This window comes from Schistocerca serialis, chromosome 3 (genome assembly GCF_023864345.2).
Source record: "Schistocerca serialis cubense isolate TAMUIC-IGC-003099 chromosome 3, iqSchSeri2.2, whole genome shotgun sequence".
Lineage (NCBI taxonomy): Eukaryota > Metazoa > Arthropoda > Insecta > Orthoptera > Acrididae > Schistocerca > Schistocerca serialis.
The window spans coordinates 377,716,888-377,732,368 of NC_064640.1; the positions used below are offsets into that span (position 1 = coordinate 377,716,888).

Sequence of the window (15,481 nt, forward strand, 5' to 3'; positions counted from 1 at the left end):
CAGACCCTGGACCTGATGTGGACATTGAGCTCATGCCAGCGTCACCCACCCAACCGTATGCGTTGACACGAGAAGGCAGAGAGCAATGCTGAGTGCGCCCCAAGTACTTCTAACCATACATCCCAGTATCAGCATGTCGTCTCATTCAGAGCCTTGCAGAGGAAGACACCATGGACATCTCGTGAATCCGAGCTGTTCCCCAAGACTAGCGAAATGAAGTACTGCACACCCACTTGAAAGCTATGTGCATTATCAGTGTGTTGTCATCAGCGAGAGTGGGCCATGAAAGAGCAATACTGTGAACTTCCGATTGACCCTGCTAGGGGCGAGTGCCTATTTAAACCCTGCTGTGCTACACTCTCGCTCAGTTATCATGTTGTTGCTGCTTGCATACATCTGCCTTATCTTATTGTGTTCAGTATATGTTATGGGTATTAGCGTACATGCCACAGCCTACAGGTAATAAAGTTGTACTAACATTATTGGTTGTGTTGTGTGTACACATTACAACAACATCTCCAATGGTTTCTGCTGTTTTGCAACATTAGTAACTTTTTCTGACACTCATGTTCAGCATGGTTACTTGTAGAACCTAGCAATTATCCATTTTGATATCTTTCATAGTTTGTTGTCTTTATTTTCAGATGCAAGTGCATGTAATGGATAATAGACCAAGTTTCAAGCAGACAAAAAAAGTCAGTCATGCGTATAAATTTGAACCTGGTTGACCTACCTGGTCTTAACCAACAATGAAATTTTCTGCACTCACAGTATAACATACTTCACACCAACTCCTTAATTCTGGATTGACGGCTTATGCATGACAAAAGCGTGTCATAGGCAATGTCATTTCTGAAAGTCAACTTTTAACAGGATGTCATTATCCACAGGTGCAGTGGCACAATCACACAAGTGTGTAAATATGCCTATTAGGAATGTAGTTAAAAATTTCTCATCAATGGACATGTCATTCAAAAATGTGACATTATATAGATACAAATTCTAGAAGTAGTGGTGTGACTTATCCCAACACTAGTTTACACAGTGTAATGAAAACAAGGAATGTCTGCGCTGTAAAAAGTATACAAAATCTATCACTGTCTGGTCACATTTAAATGAGGTAGGCGTTTAGTCCTGGCAACAGATACTTCACAATTTGGAACTGGCAGCATGCTGTGACATAATTTTCCAAATAGCATGGAAGAACCAACTGCATACATGTCTAACTTTTTTATATCTATGAAGATAAATCAAGCTAAAATCTCTAACAACTGAATTAGTGTGTTAAAATGGAATAATATGAACAACTTACAATACCCGTATTACCTGCTGTGCAGCGGCTGTTTTTGTAACATGCTGCATTGGAACAGTATCTATCAGCTTTACCAGAATATCAAATTGTGTGCAGTGCCAGTTTTTGTACTGTTTTCTTTCTTGCATGCTGTAGTTAACAATGTCTAGGTTAATAATGCAATCTAAATGGCATGAGTTCCAAGTCAAAATGTCGTGTGGTTCACTGATGAGAGAAAATGTATGATGAAGTAGATTATGTGGCAATGTTGTATGATGGGGAAGTATTTGCAACTAAGATGGATTCTATTGGAAAACTAGAAGTAATACAGTAAATATTTCAAACTGCAAATTGAGATACTCATATTTAACCTTAACAATGCTTTTGAATCTGATCATAATTAATGTGTCACCATGTTTTAATGCATATTAACGTGGAAGTCTGTGTCATAGGAACAGTATTTTGTTTTACAGGTAATTATATGAAACACAAGACATTCCATAGCTGTATTGCATTGCATTTGTGTGGTTACAGTTTCTGCACAGCAAGCAGCATGAGGGGAAAAATCTGAGCAACAGTTCCAGCTATGTTTCACTCTAACATCTGTCATTTGACACGTATCACATAAACTATCTGATCAAAAGTATGCCACGAAGCCACTCCGTCTGGGCTGCAGCCTTCTATCAGAGTGGCTCTGTAAGTTACCAGAAAACTATGGAGGGCATTAGTTGCAGTGTTGGACATCATTTCCTTATGGAGCTGAGTCTCGATAGTGCAGATAACACACTCTGCGTAGCCTTTGGAGGCCAGGTGAAAGGACGCGGTACAATGATTTTGAATCCTGTTAATGACACAAAACCATCTAAAGTCATCAAAGGTGTATGTTATCCTGTTATCGGAAACTACGGTACATTATCTGATCAAAAATATCCAGGCACCCTATGAAACACAGAAATGACAACTAGATGTCACAAGAGGTGGACTCACAAGTATAAAAGTAAGTCAGGAGCGTTTTATTACCATTACAGAAGCAGAATGGATTAGCCAGGTGAGCTTAGTGACCTCAAATGTTAACCAGAGAGTCAACTGACTAACAAATCCGTCTAAAGCTACTCAAGTTGACTGTTAGTGATGTGACTGTGAAGTGGAAATTGGAAGGAAGAACTGCACCTAAACTGACATCAGACAGACCTCATGTACTGATGGACAGAGATCACAAGCATTGTGGAGAGCATTTATAAAAAAAAATTGCGTGATATCAGAGAAGGAGTCACTTACGAGTTTGAAGATGCTATCTGGAATCTAGCTAGCATAATGATTGTGTGTACGGAGTTAAAAAGAATGGGATGTTCAATAGTCCAGAAGCTTCTCATAAGCCACACATTTCTGTAGTCAATGCACAGCAACACTTGAGGTAGAGTAAAGAGGGATGCCACTGGACACTGGATGACAGGAAATGAGTGATCTGGAATGATTAATCACCTGTTCTATGGCAATCCGATTTAAGGGTCTGGGTTTGGAGAAATTCTGGAGAATATATCTGCCATCATGTGCAACACCAACAGTGAAGTGCATAGGAGGTGTTACAGTATGGGGATGTATTTTGTGGTTAGAATGTGATACCCTTAGCACACATAAGAAAACACTGAATGTGGAAGGACATAATCACATTTTACAGCATTGTGTACTGTGTACAGTAGTGGAACAGTTTGGAGATGATAACTGAGTCTATCAGCATGGCATTACACGAAACTTCCTGGCAGATTAAAACTGTGTGCCCGACCGAGACTCAAACTCGGGACCTTTGCCTTTCGCGGGCAAGTGCTCTACCATCTGAGCTACCGAAGCACGACTCACGCCCGGTACTCACAGCTTTACTTCTGCCAGTATCTCGTCTCCTACCTTCCAAACTTTACAGAAGCTCTCCTGTGAACCTTGGAGCAACTAGCACTCCTGAAAGAAAGGATACTGTGGAGACATGGCTTAGCCACAGCCTGGGGGATGTTTCCAGAATGAGATTTTCACTCTGCAGCGGAGTGTGCGCTGATATGAAACTTTCTGGCAGATTAAAACTGTGTGCCCGACCGAGACTCGAACTCGGGACCTTTGCCTTTCGCGGGCAAGTGCTCTACCATCTGAGCTACCGAAGCACGACTCACGCCCGGTACTCACAGCTTTACTTCTGCCAGTATCTCGTTTCCTACCTTCCAAACTTTACAGAAGCTCTCCTGTGAACCTTGGAGCAACTAGCACTCCTGAAAGAAAGGATACTGTGGAGACATGGCTTAGCCACAGCCTGGGGGATGTTTCCAGAATGAGATTTTCACTCTGCAGCGGAGTGTGCGCTGATATGAAACTTTCTGGCAGATTAAAACTGTGTGCCCGACCGAGACTCGAACTCGGGACCTTTGCCTTTCGCGGGCAAGTGCTCTACCATCTGAGCTACCGAAGCACGACTCAGGCCCGGTACTCACAGCTTTACTTCTACCAGTATCTCGTCTCCTACCTTCCAAACATTACACAGCTCTCCTGCGAACCTTGCAGAACTAGCACTCCTGAAAGAAAGGATACTGCGGAGACATGGCTTAGCCACAGCCTGGGGGGTGTTTCCAGAATTAGATTTTCACTCTGCAGCGGAGTGTGCGCTGATATGAAACTTCCTGGCAGATTAAATCTGTGTGCCCGACCGAGACTCGAACTCGGGACCTTTGCCTTTCGTGGGCAAGTGCTCTACCATCTGAGCTACCGAAGCACGACGTCTCGGTCGGGTACACAGTTTTAATCTGCCAGGAAGTTTCATATCAGCGCACACTCCGCTGCAGAGTGAAAATCTTATTCTGGATGACATTACACCTTGCCGTAAAGCAGCATGACATTACACCTTGCCATAAAGCAGCACGACTGAGCAAGGTATGCTCACATTTGGGAGGATGATGGTTCAAACTTGCATCCGGCCATACTAATTTAGGTTTTCTGTGATTTCCCTAAAATGGAAAAAGTTCAAGGCAATCGTAAAATGCGTTTTAGACAGGTACGTGCCGAGTAAAACTGTGAGGGACGGGAAAAACCCACTGTGGTATGACAACAAAGTTAGGAAACTACTGCGAAAGCAAAGAGAGCTCCACTCCAAGTTTAAACGCAGCCAAAACCTCTCAGACAAACAGAAGCTAAACGATGTCAAAGTTAGCGTAAGGAGGGCTATGCGTGAAGCGTTCATTGAATTCGAAAGTAAAATTCTATGTACCGACTTGACAGAAAATCCTAGGAAGTTCTGGTCTTACGTTAAATCAGTAAGTGGCTCGAAACAGCATATCCAGACACTCCGGGATGATGATGGCATTGAAACAGAGGATGACACGCGTAAAGCTGAAATACTAAACACCTTTTTCCAAAGCTGTTTCACAGAGGAAGACCGCACTGCAGTTCCTTCTCTAAATCCTCGCACAAACGAAAAAATGGCTGACATCGAAATAAGTGTCCAAGGAATAGAAAAGCAACTGGAATCACTCAATAGAGGAAAGTCCACTGGACCTGACGGGATACCAATTCGATTCTACACAGAGTACGCGAAAGAACTTGCCCCCCTTCTAACAGCCGTGTACCGCAAGTCTCTAGAGGAACGGAGGGTTCCAAATGATTGGAAAAGAGCACAGATAGTCCCAGTCTTCAAGAAGGGTCGTCGAGCAGATGCGCAAAACTATAGACCTATATCTCTTACGTCGATCTCTTGTAGAATTTTAGAACATGTTTTTTGCTCGCGTATCATGTCATTTCTGGAAACCCAGAATCTACTATGTAGGAATCAACATGGATTCCGGAAACAGCGATCGTGTGAGACCCAACTCGCCTTATTTGTTCATGAGACCCAGAAAATATTAGATACAGGCTCCCAGGTAGATGCTATTTTTCTTGACTTCCGGAAGGCGTTCGATACAGTTCCGCACTGTCGCCTGATAAACAAAGTTAGAGCCTACGGAATATCAGACCAGCTGTGTGGCTGGATTGAAGAGTTTTTAGCAAACAGAACACAGCATGTTGTTATCAATGGAGAGGCGTCTACAGACGTTAAAGTAACCTCTGGCGTGCCACAGGGGAGTGTTATGGGACCATTGCTTTTCACAATATATATAAATGACTTAGTAGATAGTGTCGGAAGTTCCATGCGGCTTTTCGCGGATGATGCTGTAGTATACAGAGAAGTTGCTGCATTAGAAAATTGTAGTGAAATACAGGAAGATCTGCAGCGGATAGGCACTTGGTGCAGGGAGTGGCAACTGACCCTTAACATAGACAAATGTAATGTATTGCGAATACATAGAAAAAAGGATCCTTTATTGTATGATTATATGATAGCGGAACAAACACTGGTAGCAGTTACTTCTGTAAAATATCTGGGAGTATGCGTACGGAACGATTTGAAGTGGAATGATCATATAAAATTAATTGTTGGTAAGGCGGGTACCAGGTTGAGATTCATTGGGAGAGTGCTTAGAAAATGTAGTCCATCAACAAAGGAGGTGGCTTACAAAACACTCGTTCGACCTATACTTGAGTATTGCTCATCAGTGTGGGATCCGTACCAGGTCGGGTTGACGGAGGAGATAGAGAAGATCCAAAGAAGAGCGGCGCGTTTCGTCACCGGGTTATTTGGTAACCGTGATAGCGTTACGGAGATGTTTAATAAACTCAAGTGGCAGACTCTGCAAGAGAGGCGCTCTGCATCGCGGTGTAGCTTGCTCGCCAGGTTTCGAGAGGGTGCTTTTCTGGATGAGGTATCGAATATATTGCTTCCCCCTACTTATACTTCCCGAGGAGATCACGAATGTAAAATTAGAGAGATTAGAGCGCGCACGGAGGCTTTCAGACAGTCGTTCTTCCCGCGAACCATATGCGACTGGAACAGGAAAGGGAGGTAATGACAGTGGCACGTAAAGTGCCCTCCGCCACACACCGTTGGGTGGCTTGCGGAGTATCAATGTAGATGTAGATGTAGAAATGCTTCATGCTAATGCCGGGATGGTTCCTTTGAAAGGGCTCAGCTGGCTTCCTTCCTCATCCTTCCCTAAACCAATGGGACCGATGACCTCGCTGTTTGGTGCCCTCCCCCAAAAACAAACAGCCAACCGACCAAAACAGCAACTGCGAGCCAGTGGTTTGTGGACAATAACATTCCTGAAATGGATTGGCCTCTCCAGAATCCCAACCTGAACCTAATGCAACACCTTTGGGATGAGTTAGAATGTCAGCTTCACTCCAGACCCCAGTGTCTTACATCACGACCTTGGTTGCAGCTCTTGAGGAAGAATGCGCAGCCATTTGTTCACAGACATTTAAACACCTAACTGAAAGTGTTCCTACCTTTGGGATGAGTTAGAATGTCAACTTCATTCCAGATCCCAGTGTCTTACATCACTACCTTGGTTTTGGCCCTTGGGGAAGAAAGGCCAGCCATTCATCCACAGACATGCAGACGCCTCATTGAAAGTGTTCCCAGCAGAATTCAAGCCATCATAAAGGCGAAAGGTAGAAACACCTCATATTAATGTCCATTAATAAGTGTCCACATACTTTTGAAAATGGAAGGAAGATTAGAGTTTCACATCAAATCAACAGTGCAGTCATCAGAGATGCAGCACAAGATTGGATTATGAGAGGATGATGAAGGGAATTGGCTGTTCTCTTTTCAAAGGATCCATCCAGCATTTACATGGAGCAATTTAGGGAAATCTGATTATGGTCACAGTAGTCGTTACATGAATCCACAGGGCTGCAAATAAACATCTAGTTGTGCTTTACCTCAGGTGCCTTATAACCTGTTAATTACTTAATGTTATCCCATGAATGTGAAGCATGACTTCAGTGAGTCCATAGACAAGTACATGATCCTTTGGGAACATTACAGTATCATAAATGCTGTGTCACTATTCTGTGCACAAAATTTCCTATATTGACTACATAAACAGCTCTGTGAAACTGGTCAGCTGGTTCCTGGTGGACATATATAAGCAGAATATGTTTGAAGTACATGATCTGTGTCCAACAGGTACTCATGCCCACACATAAACGTCCCAGTTCATCAGTGCAGCAAATAACATTCTATTTTGGGATCTCATATACAATTCTAAATTTGGTCTTTCCAGGCCGAAAGGCATTAACCTTATCACAATACTAGGATGCAAAGTTTACACTCATAAGACCAACATAACAGATTGAAATTTTATGACTGGTTACTACAACAGTGCAACAACCAGTGAAATTTCCTAATGTTCGTTCTCTTAACTGATGAAGTTACATTTACCAGGTAGGGTATTGTGAACAAGCACAATGTATATCAGTAGGCACACAGAAACCACGATCAGTATATGAATTGAGATTTCAAATCTCATGGTCAATGTCTGGGCTGGAATTTTGCATCCCAGGACACTGAACTCATCGTTTCTTTTGTAGGTGTCATTTTTGTCCTGTTAGAGAATATCCCTTTGCAAGCACATCAATGAATGAGAGCCAGACACATGGAAGGTTGTTGCACTGCGGATCTAATGTGTGATGCTACTAAAATGATAAATTCATGACAGAATAGTAACAACGTTATGAAAAGGATAGATTGCTACTCACCATATAGTGGAAAGGTTCAGTCGCACATAGGCACAAGAACTATTAAACACAAAAGCTTTTATCCAGAAGGCCTTCTTCTGAAATAGACAAAACACACACACACACACACACACACACACACACACACACGACCACGTTTCTGGCTGCTGGGGTTAGTCTGACCCCTGTAGCCAGACAGTGGGCTGAGTTTCGTGAATGTGTGGGTTGAATGTTGTCTATTTTAGAAGAGGCCTCCTGGCCAAAAGCTTATGTATTTATTAGTCTTTAGTCTTTTTGTTGGGCCTACCTGTGACTCAACATGTTCGCTAAATGGTGAGTAGCTATCTATCCTTTTCATAACGTTATCATTACTTAAATGAGATGTGACAAGATGGGCTGATTGGGGGAGTTAGCTCATTTGGTAGCGAACAAGGTCTTATAATTTTCTGTCTATGATATATTAGAAGTTGTCAGTGTACGAAACTGTGTTTCAGTTATGAGCACTCCTCTACACAGTCATGAGTAACATTTGTACTGACACATAGCAGAATGTTCATATGCATATTATTCAGTTCTCTAAGCATTATTTGCACAAAACATGAATTACTTTGAATATATGTGGTAGATACCAGGCTACATCACTTCATTTGTAGTAATAAATAAAATTACAATGGAAAACAGCAAAAACATGTACCTACTGGCAGAGCTAGTATTGAATGAATAGCTTCTAAAATTTAGTTGTTATGTATGCAGAGAGTTTCAACATATAAAAGAGAATAATGGCATATTTTCCTCCACATATATGTAAATTAGGAACTGCAAATTGTACTATATGAAATTATGAGTACTGAATTAATAAATGAAAGTGAAGTGCACTAAAATTTTACCTGTATTTTTCCAATTGCTACAATTGCAACCTCAGGAGGGAGAATAATTGGAGTTGCAAACATACCACCAATCTGGAAAAAAAACACAAATAAAATATTGTAAAAATGTATACTAAATACTCAAAATACATTGATAGCATATATTTACTTCATTAGAATCCCCTGTCTATTATCCTCAATGCTCGAAGCGTCACTGGATTCCTGCAAGGGTTCAAATGAAGAGTGCATCCACTCTGAAGGTACCATAATTTGTCATTGAGGCACATATGATTATGTGTGTACACATATAAAACAAAAAGCAACACTGTTAATGAGTAACTGAAAAAAAGGATAATTACTTCTACTTTTTCCACATCATCGAGGACCACACGACTTAGGATGTGTGGAAGGCATATTAGTTATTTTGTAAATATATTATGTATTTATGTTTTTCTGACATGTTTCAAGTCTGCAAGGATCTCTTCACTATAGGTCTATGAAACGTATCTAATTTAATCTGAGTTGAATCTCTTCATATTTGTTGTACTTAACGAAAACAGCTCTGGGACCCCAGTTTACTAAAGAAAAACAGAGTGCTACTTTTATTGCACCTCTGTATATGAAAGATTTACTGGCAGGTTAAAACTGTGTGCCAGACCAGGGATCGAACTAGAAACCTTGCCTATTGCAAGCAATGCAATAGAGGATGTTTATTCCAATTTATGCAAGTAGATTACTGTTAAGAACAAACACTTAATCTAAAATTCCTGTAGCTCGTCCTACAATTGCTGAAGACAAACAGCAGCTTGTAATGGTTCATAGTATTTGTTTCTAAATTCCTGTGGGGCACTTGACAATTGCTTCCAAATCAAAAGTGATGGTTCTTGAGCTCTACAGCAGTTGATAGTTTTAGAGCTTGTTCCACATATGCACATTGCTATTGCAACACCAATATTTTGCACCATTTATATGTTCATTAGGTTGTGGAGGCTGGCTGGTCTACTAACCAAAGAGCCATAGTTCAAGGCAGGATCAGAGAAAGGTGCTACAAAAATGTAACCAACAGGACCACAGATACTTCTGATCAGGCATACAAATGTATTTAGTGCCATCAAAGCTAACACACATTTTTTCTGAGAAGAAATTAAATGTTATTCATATGCTCAGTATTGTTGGTCAAGTAGATAGAGGCATAGAAAAAGAGTTGTCTGCATGCAGAAGCTATTGCAAGCCTGCGTATTTATGCCAAGCATGTTAATCACTTGTTAGGTTTGTTAATAACTGCAGCACAGGAGATGGCAAGCACAGAAGGCTGCACTATCTTGAAAACACTTTCAGCCTAAGCACGTGGAAATTATCTCAGCACCTTCAGCTTTTGAACTTTTCTCTCCTCAACACAATGTTTAGTAGTTCCACCCAATTTCACTGTGTAAATCACGTAGCTGGCACAAAATTACTGTCAACTACATTGGCACCACTACCTAAATGGTGTTTGTCATCAGGAGTGCCCTCTGATGAGTTCATGCCATGATCCTGCATATAAGCCAGCCCAGGGTCAAGCTGAGGCAGTTGCAATTTGATCAGTGAAGTGTGTGTTGATTGGTCTATTAGTTTGGTTTACGGTGTTTACATTTCTGGCTGTTTGTTGCTGACAGAACTCTGATACTGTGAGTACTGGGCAGTGATTGGAATGCTTAGTTAACATGTCTCATATTACTCAGGAGTTGTTTCATAACAGATCTCAAAGTGTCAAATAAATCAGGACGAGTTTTCTGTTCTGTGTGTAACTCACCTTTAAAAAAGCAGCGATGACACTGGAACTGTGACATGTAGAAATCACACTCTGAACATTTTAGTGATTTGGAGAGTTGCATTTTCAACCATGAGGAAGTATAACAACTATTAATGCTAACCATGTGGGGTTATCAAGAGCTAATGGCAACATCGTTATAGGCAGTGACAACATTGCCAAATGTAGCAGGAGACTCTTCCGTAATGCCTATGTTTACAGCTTTTCCACCATTTAATGACTGAAGTGAGAATGGGACACATACTGCTGACAACTGTAGTTGCATTTGATGGCTTGTAAAATTTCTGACATGTAAAGATGGTTTTGTTGGTTGATTGGAGGTAAAGGAGTAAGAGAACATAATCAGTCCCTCAGTCAAGGGTTCAGTCATCTGAAGATATTGACATCCACCAGGAATGTGCTTCAATGAGAAAGATATGTAGGATAGACAAACATGGGCATTGAATGCAATACTGATGCTAGAACTGAAAAAGAAATCTATGGAAAAGTAGAAGTACGAGGGGGTACCTGAAAGAAACCTTTTTCTTTTTTAAACTTATTTATTCACATTTTAAGCACAAACCTTAAATCCTGTTCAAACTAGTGGCCACTTGCACTAATACACTTGTCTAATCTTTTATTCCATTTTTCAAAACATTGTTTAAATTAATCTTCTGTGATGCTTGACAGCCCCTCCATCTTTTTTCTTCACCTGAGCAACATCAGCAAACACTTTCCTTTTGTGTCTCTTTTCACTCTAGGAAAAAAAAAAAAACACAACACTGGGCAATGTCGGGTGACTATGTGGAATGGAGGGGGGTGTGAAGAACTGGGGTCATACCATTTTTGGTCAAGAACTGTAATGCAGACCATAATTTGTGAGCAGGGGCATTGTCATGATGGAAAAACCAATCACCCAACTGCCACAAATCAGGATGCTTCTACCACACACTGTTGCACCATCTTTTCAAAATTTTCAAATATAAAGCCTGGTTAACTATGTGACACTGTAGAACAAACTCTGAATAGACAACTCTTCTCTCATTGTAAAAATAAATCAGCATTGTCTTAATGTTTGATTGTACCCGATGAGCTTTCTTGGGGCAAGGCAAACTTGAAGTCTTCCACTGGTGTGATTGTTGCTCTGATTCAGGATATTAAGGATAGCACTATGTTTCATCACCTGTGAGAATTTTTGAAAGGAAGTTTGGATCATTCTGGGACTCTTCTTTCAAAGCACAGCATGCTTCCATGTGGCCCTGTTTTTGTTCAGCATTTAGCAGCCACCTTTTTCATTGCCAAATCTTCTGTCACAATCCGCTACACTGAACTCCAAGTCACTTCTGATAGTTCCACAATTTTTTCAATGGTCTGCTGTCAATCTTCATTGATGACTGCACGAATGTTTTCATTGCTTTCATGTGTTCAGCCCATGGAAGGACAACCAGAATGAGGTTTGTCATTAATTGACATTTCAACATTTTTGAAACGGGAAAAAATCAAACATATGAGTTTTCCCACAGCATCGTCCTTGTATGCCTTTTTAACATTTCAAGAATTTCTGTTCCACTTTTTCCAAGCAAAAAGCACAATTTCACTGCCACACGCTCTTCACAAAAATCAGCCTCTGCAAAAATGACAATCACACAAAACAGTTGTCACTGTAAACTCTCCTGAAACTAGTCCTGACCTCCTCCTGTAATGGCACTCGAATAACTGACTCTGGAATGTTTGCTCTATGCATTCCTAGCAGCAAACCACAGTACAATAAAAGCTCTGCCCACCAAAAAATGTGTACGAGTTCTTTTGGGTACCTCCTCACATACTGATTGGATTGGATTGATCATAGGATAGAGCAGACAAGTGGTCTTTCAGGGCTCACCCAAGGCGAGAGAAACTCCACCCATACCTGACCCCTGCCAACCTGATTAAGGGCGAAGGCAGCTACAGAGTAAAGAATGCCCTCTAGTCAGGAGATCCAGAAAAGTAAAAGGGGAAAGGCTAAAAATATAATGGACATTGGTTGGACCATTAATAATAAAACGAGATGGAAGAAATTGTTAAGGCCTCACATGGGCGTGCCCTGGGGCTCTGCATGCGAAGGTGGCAGGCTCTCCCACAACTGTCCAACCCCCAGTCCATCATAGACAAAGGATTAAAGAGGATGACAGCACCCACTAATCAGAAGAGTGCTAGTCCTAAAATGGAAAACAGGGTGTGGTGGAAAAAGAGGCAAACTGCCTAAAAGCAATTACAACAGACGAAAGTAGGGATGACAGAAGCAGCAGGGAAATTAGGCAGCATCAAAGGTCTCCCTGACACAACATTGGCAAGGGATTCTCCCAATCCCAACCCCAAACACCCTGTCTCCACCTCAAAGGTTGTTTAAAACATAATATCTGACAATAAAAACCACTGTCACAGAGAAAATGGAGTACAAGTTGAATTTTCTGAGAGTCATCTGCCAACAAGAGGGACAAAGAATTTGGAAGACAAGAATGAGGGGGCATTTCAACACGATATGAGCAACTGTAAGTAAGGCTCCATAAGCACGAAGTGGGGGGTGATGGAGGGGGGTGGCTTGTTATGTAAAATAGTAAGTCACTCTGGTATGACCAATCTGGAAGTGACATTCAACAGTGGATTCCTTAAAGGAGAAATGGAAGGAAGAGTGCCATGCAGCAATAGCCTCCTTGATTACGCAGAGTTTATTAAAGGGGGCATTAGTGCAAGTAAGTAGAGGCTTCAGTTGCACCTGCAAATCCATACATGGGAATGTCAGTGGGGGTGAGTAATTGTTCCTTCATTCCCTGTGATATCCATGAGACTAGGGCACCAGAGGAAGACAAACCACGCAGATAGTATGATTAAGTTCAGAGGGAAGGTCATGAATAGTAGATATCACAGGGTGACAAAAGTAACATCAGTGAATGACCTGGTGACCATTCACTGAGCCATTACATATTAAAACATTGTTAAGGGAGTCATGTCCACGCACTGTGTATGCAAATAGAGTTATGGGTCAGGATGGACTTTGGTACAACAACCAATATACACGACCTCCATTTTTGCAGAATAAAACTGGAAACCATGGGAAAAGCTCCAATCAGAGGCCCGTTGGACGGTGAATTAAGGCTGGCCTTCAGTCAAGACCACACAGTGAAGCTGTACAAAATGCAAATGTCATTGACATACAGTGTGGGGCCAACCATTGGCCTGACAAGAGGTCACCTGCATAGTGATGGCAATGAGGAAGTGTGTGAAACTCCGTATCGAGCCCCGCGGAATACCATTCTCTTAGACCTGTTGGGAGCTCAGTGAAGTATCAACTCTAACCTGAACATCTGTTGGAATAAAAACTGATGAATAAAAATGGTAGGGAGCCACCAATGCTCCAGTCATGGTGGATAAGTAAAATGCGATGGTGTCATGCGGTGTCGTACGCCTTATAGGGGTCAGAAAAGACTGCCATCAGGTGTGGGCATTTAGAAAAGGCCTGTCAGACTGCTATTTCCAACCTAATCAGACGGTCAGTTGTGGTTTGTCCATCCGGAAAATCACACCAATAGAGTGACAAAGGATCCCGAGAATCAAGAACACAGCACAATCAATCGACTACCATGCTTTCACGTAGTTTGCAGAGCATGTTTGTCAGGCTAATCAGCTGGTAACTGTTGATGGATGTTGGGTTGTTGTCCAGCTTAAGCATTAGAACGATAATACTATCTCACCACTGCAAAGGGTAGACACAGTCGAGCCAAATACAATTGAGTGCCCAGAGTGAAGCACTTCCCACTCAGTAAATAGTTCATTATATAATTCCGCACATCAAGTGTTGAATGTTTTCAATTTTTCATTTACAGAAGACTCCCACACAAGAAGATGGCACCATTGCAAAGTGGGTTGCCTACACATCAGTACAGAGACTGTTGTCAAGGAAGAGATGTGGTACAATTGTGGACCTTCAGCATCCAGGAAGACTATGGTGTTTGATCCACAACTAGGATGAAGAGGCATATGTTCCCGCAGAGGAGATGTAGCACTCCCAGTATTCCTTCTTAATGTGTTTACAATTAGATGACGAGCCTAAGGATGAAGTACCTTCAAAGTGATAAAATTGGTCCGTGGTGGAAGTCATTTGAAATGTGGGCTCTTTGCTGATCGTGAACGGCTACTGCATCTCTGGTCCACCTTGGCACAGGCCGACAATGGTGGGGGGCTATAGAAAAGGGAATAGCAGTTCCAGCGGCACAGGTGATCGCATCAGACATGCCTTGCAGAACCTCGTCAGTAAAATCTGACAGAGAGGCAGCAAGGTAACAGTAGAGGCATACACCTGTCAGCTGGCTTTTCAAAGCATGGAATGTGGCACTTGTTCTATCTGGTGATGGCAAGGAAGTGTGAGGATCACTGGAAAGCAGTCATTGTCACAAAAATTTTCAAGTAGAGACCAATGCAGTGAAGCCATGAGGCTTGGGAAAGGCATTGTTAGATAGATAGCTGAAAAGGTACCATGGGCAGCACTTGAGTGGTAGGAGTACCATTGCAGAGGAGAGACAGATCAAGGTCTGTAAGATGCTGATCAAACAGAAGACCCCTACCAGATGAAGTGGTGCTCCTCCACAGGGGCATGATGCACACTGAAATCTTAAAGTAGGAGAAAAGGGGTGGAAAGTTGTTGGATTAAAGTGGTCAACTCAAGGTAAGTAAGCAGCCTGCCTAGAGGTCCATAAACATTGCAGATGGTGATCGCTGAGGTCGTTGCACTTGCTCTGCTATTCCTTCCAACCTCATACAAAGGCTAACCCAGTCACTGACCACACCTGTGCAAACCAGTGTAAAATCCTCTCCAGATGCCCTCTCAGGGCTAGCACAGTTCCCAAAGAATGCATGATAACCACAGAGAAGGCATTGTGGCATGGTCATCAGAGAAGTGTATTC

General features: G+C 42.0%; 1 protein-coding gene across 3 annotated transcripts in view; it reads right to left on the reverse strand.

Moving 5' to 3' along the window:
* Positions 1–15,481, reverse strand: part of LOC126470206 (lipoamide acyltransferase component of branched-chain alpha-keto acid dehydrogenase complex, mitochondrial) — a 101,838-nt gene that overhangs the window by 17,066 nt on the left and 69,291 nt on the right. For all 3 annotated transcript variants that reach the window (XM_050097878.1, XM_050097877.1, XM_050097876.1), the window contains one exon: positions 8,773–8,844. In XM_050097878.1, coding sequence (XP_049953835.1) covers positions 8,773–8,844 — 72 coding nt within the window. The remainder of the gene's footprint in view (positions 1–8,772; positions 8,845–15,481) is intronic.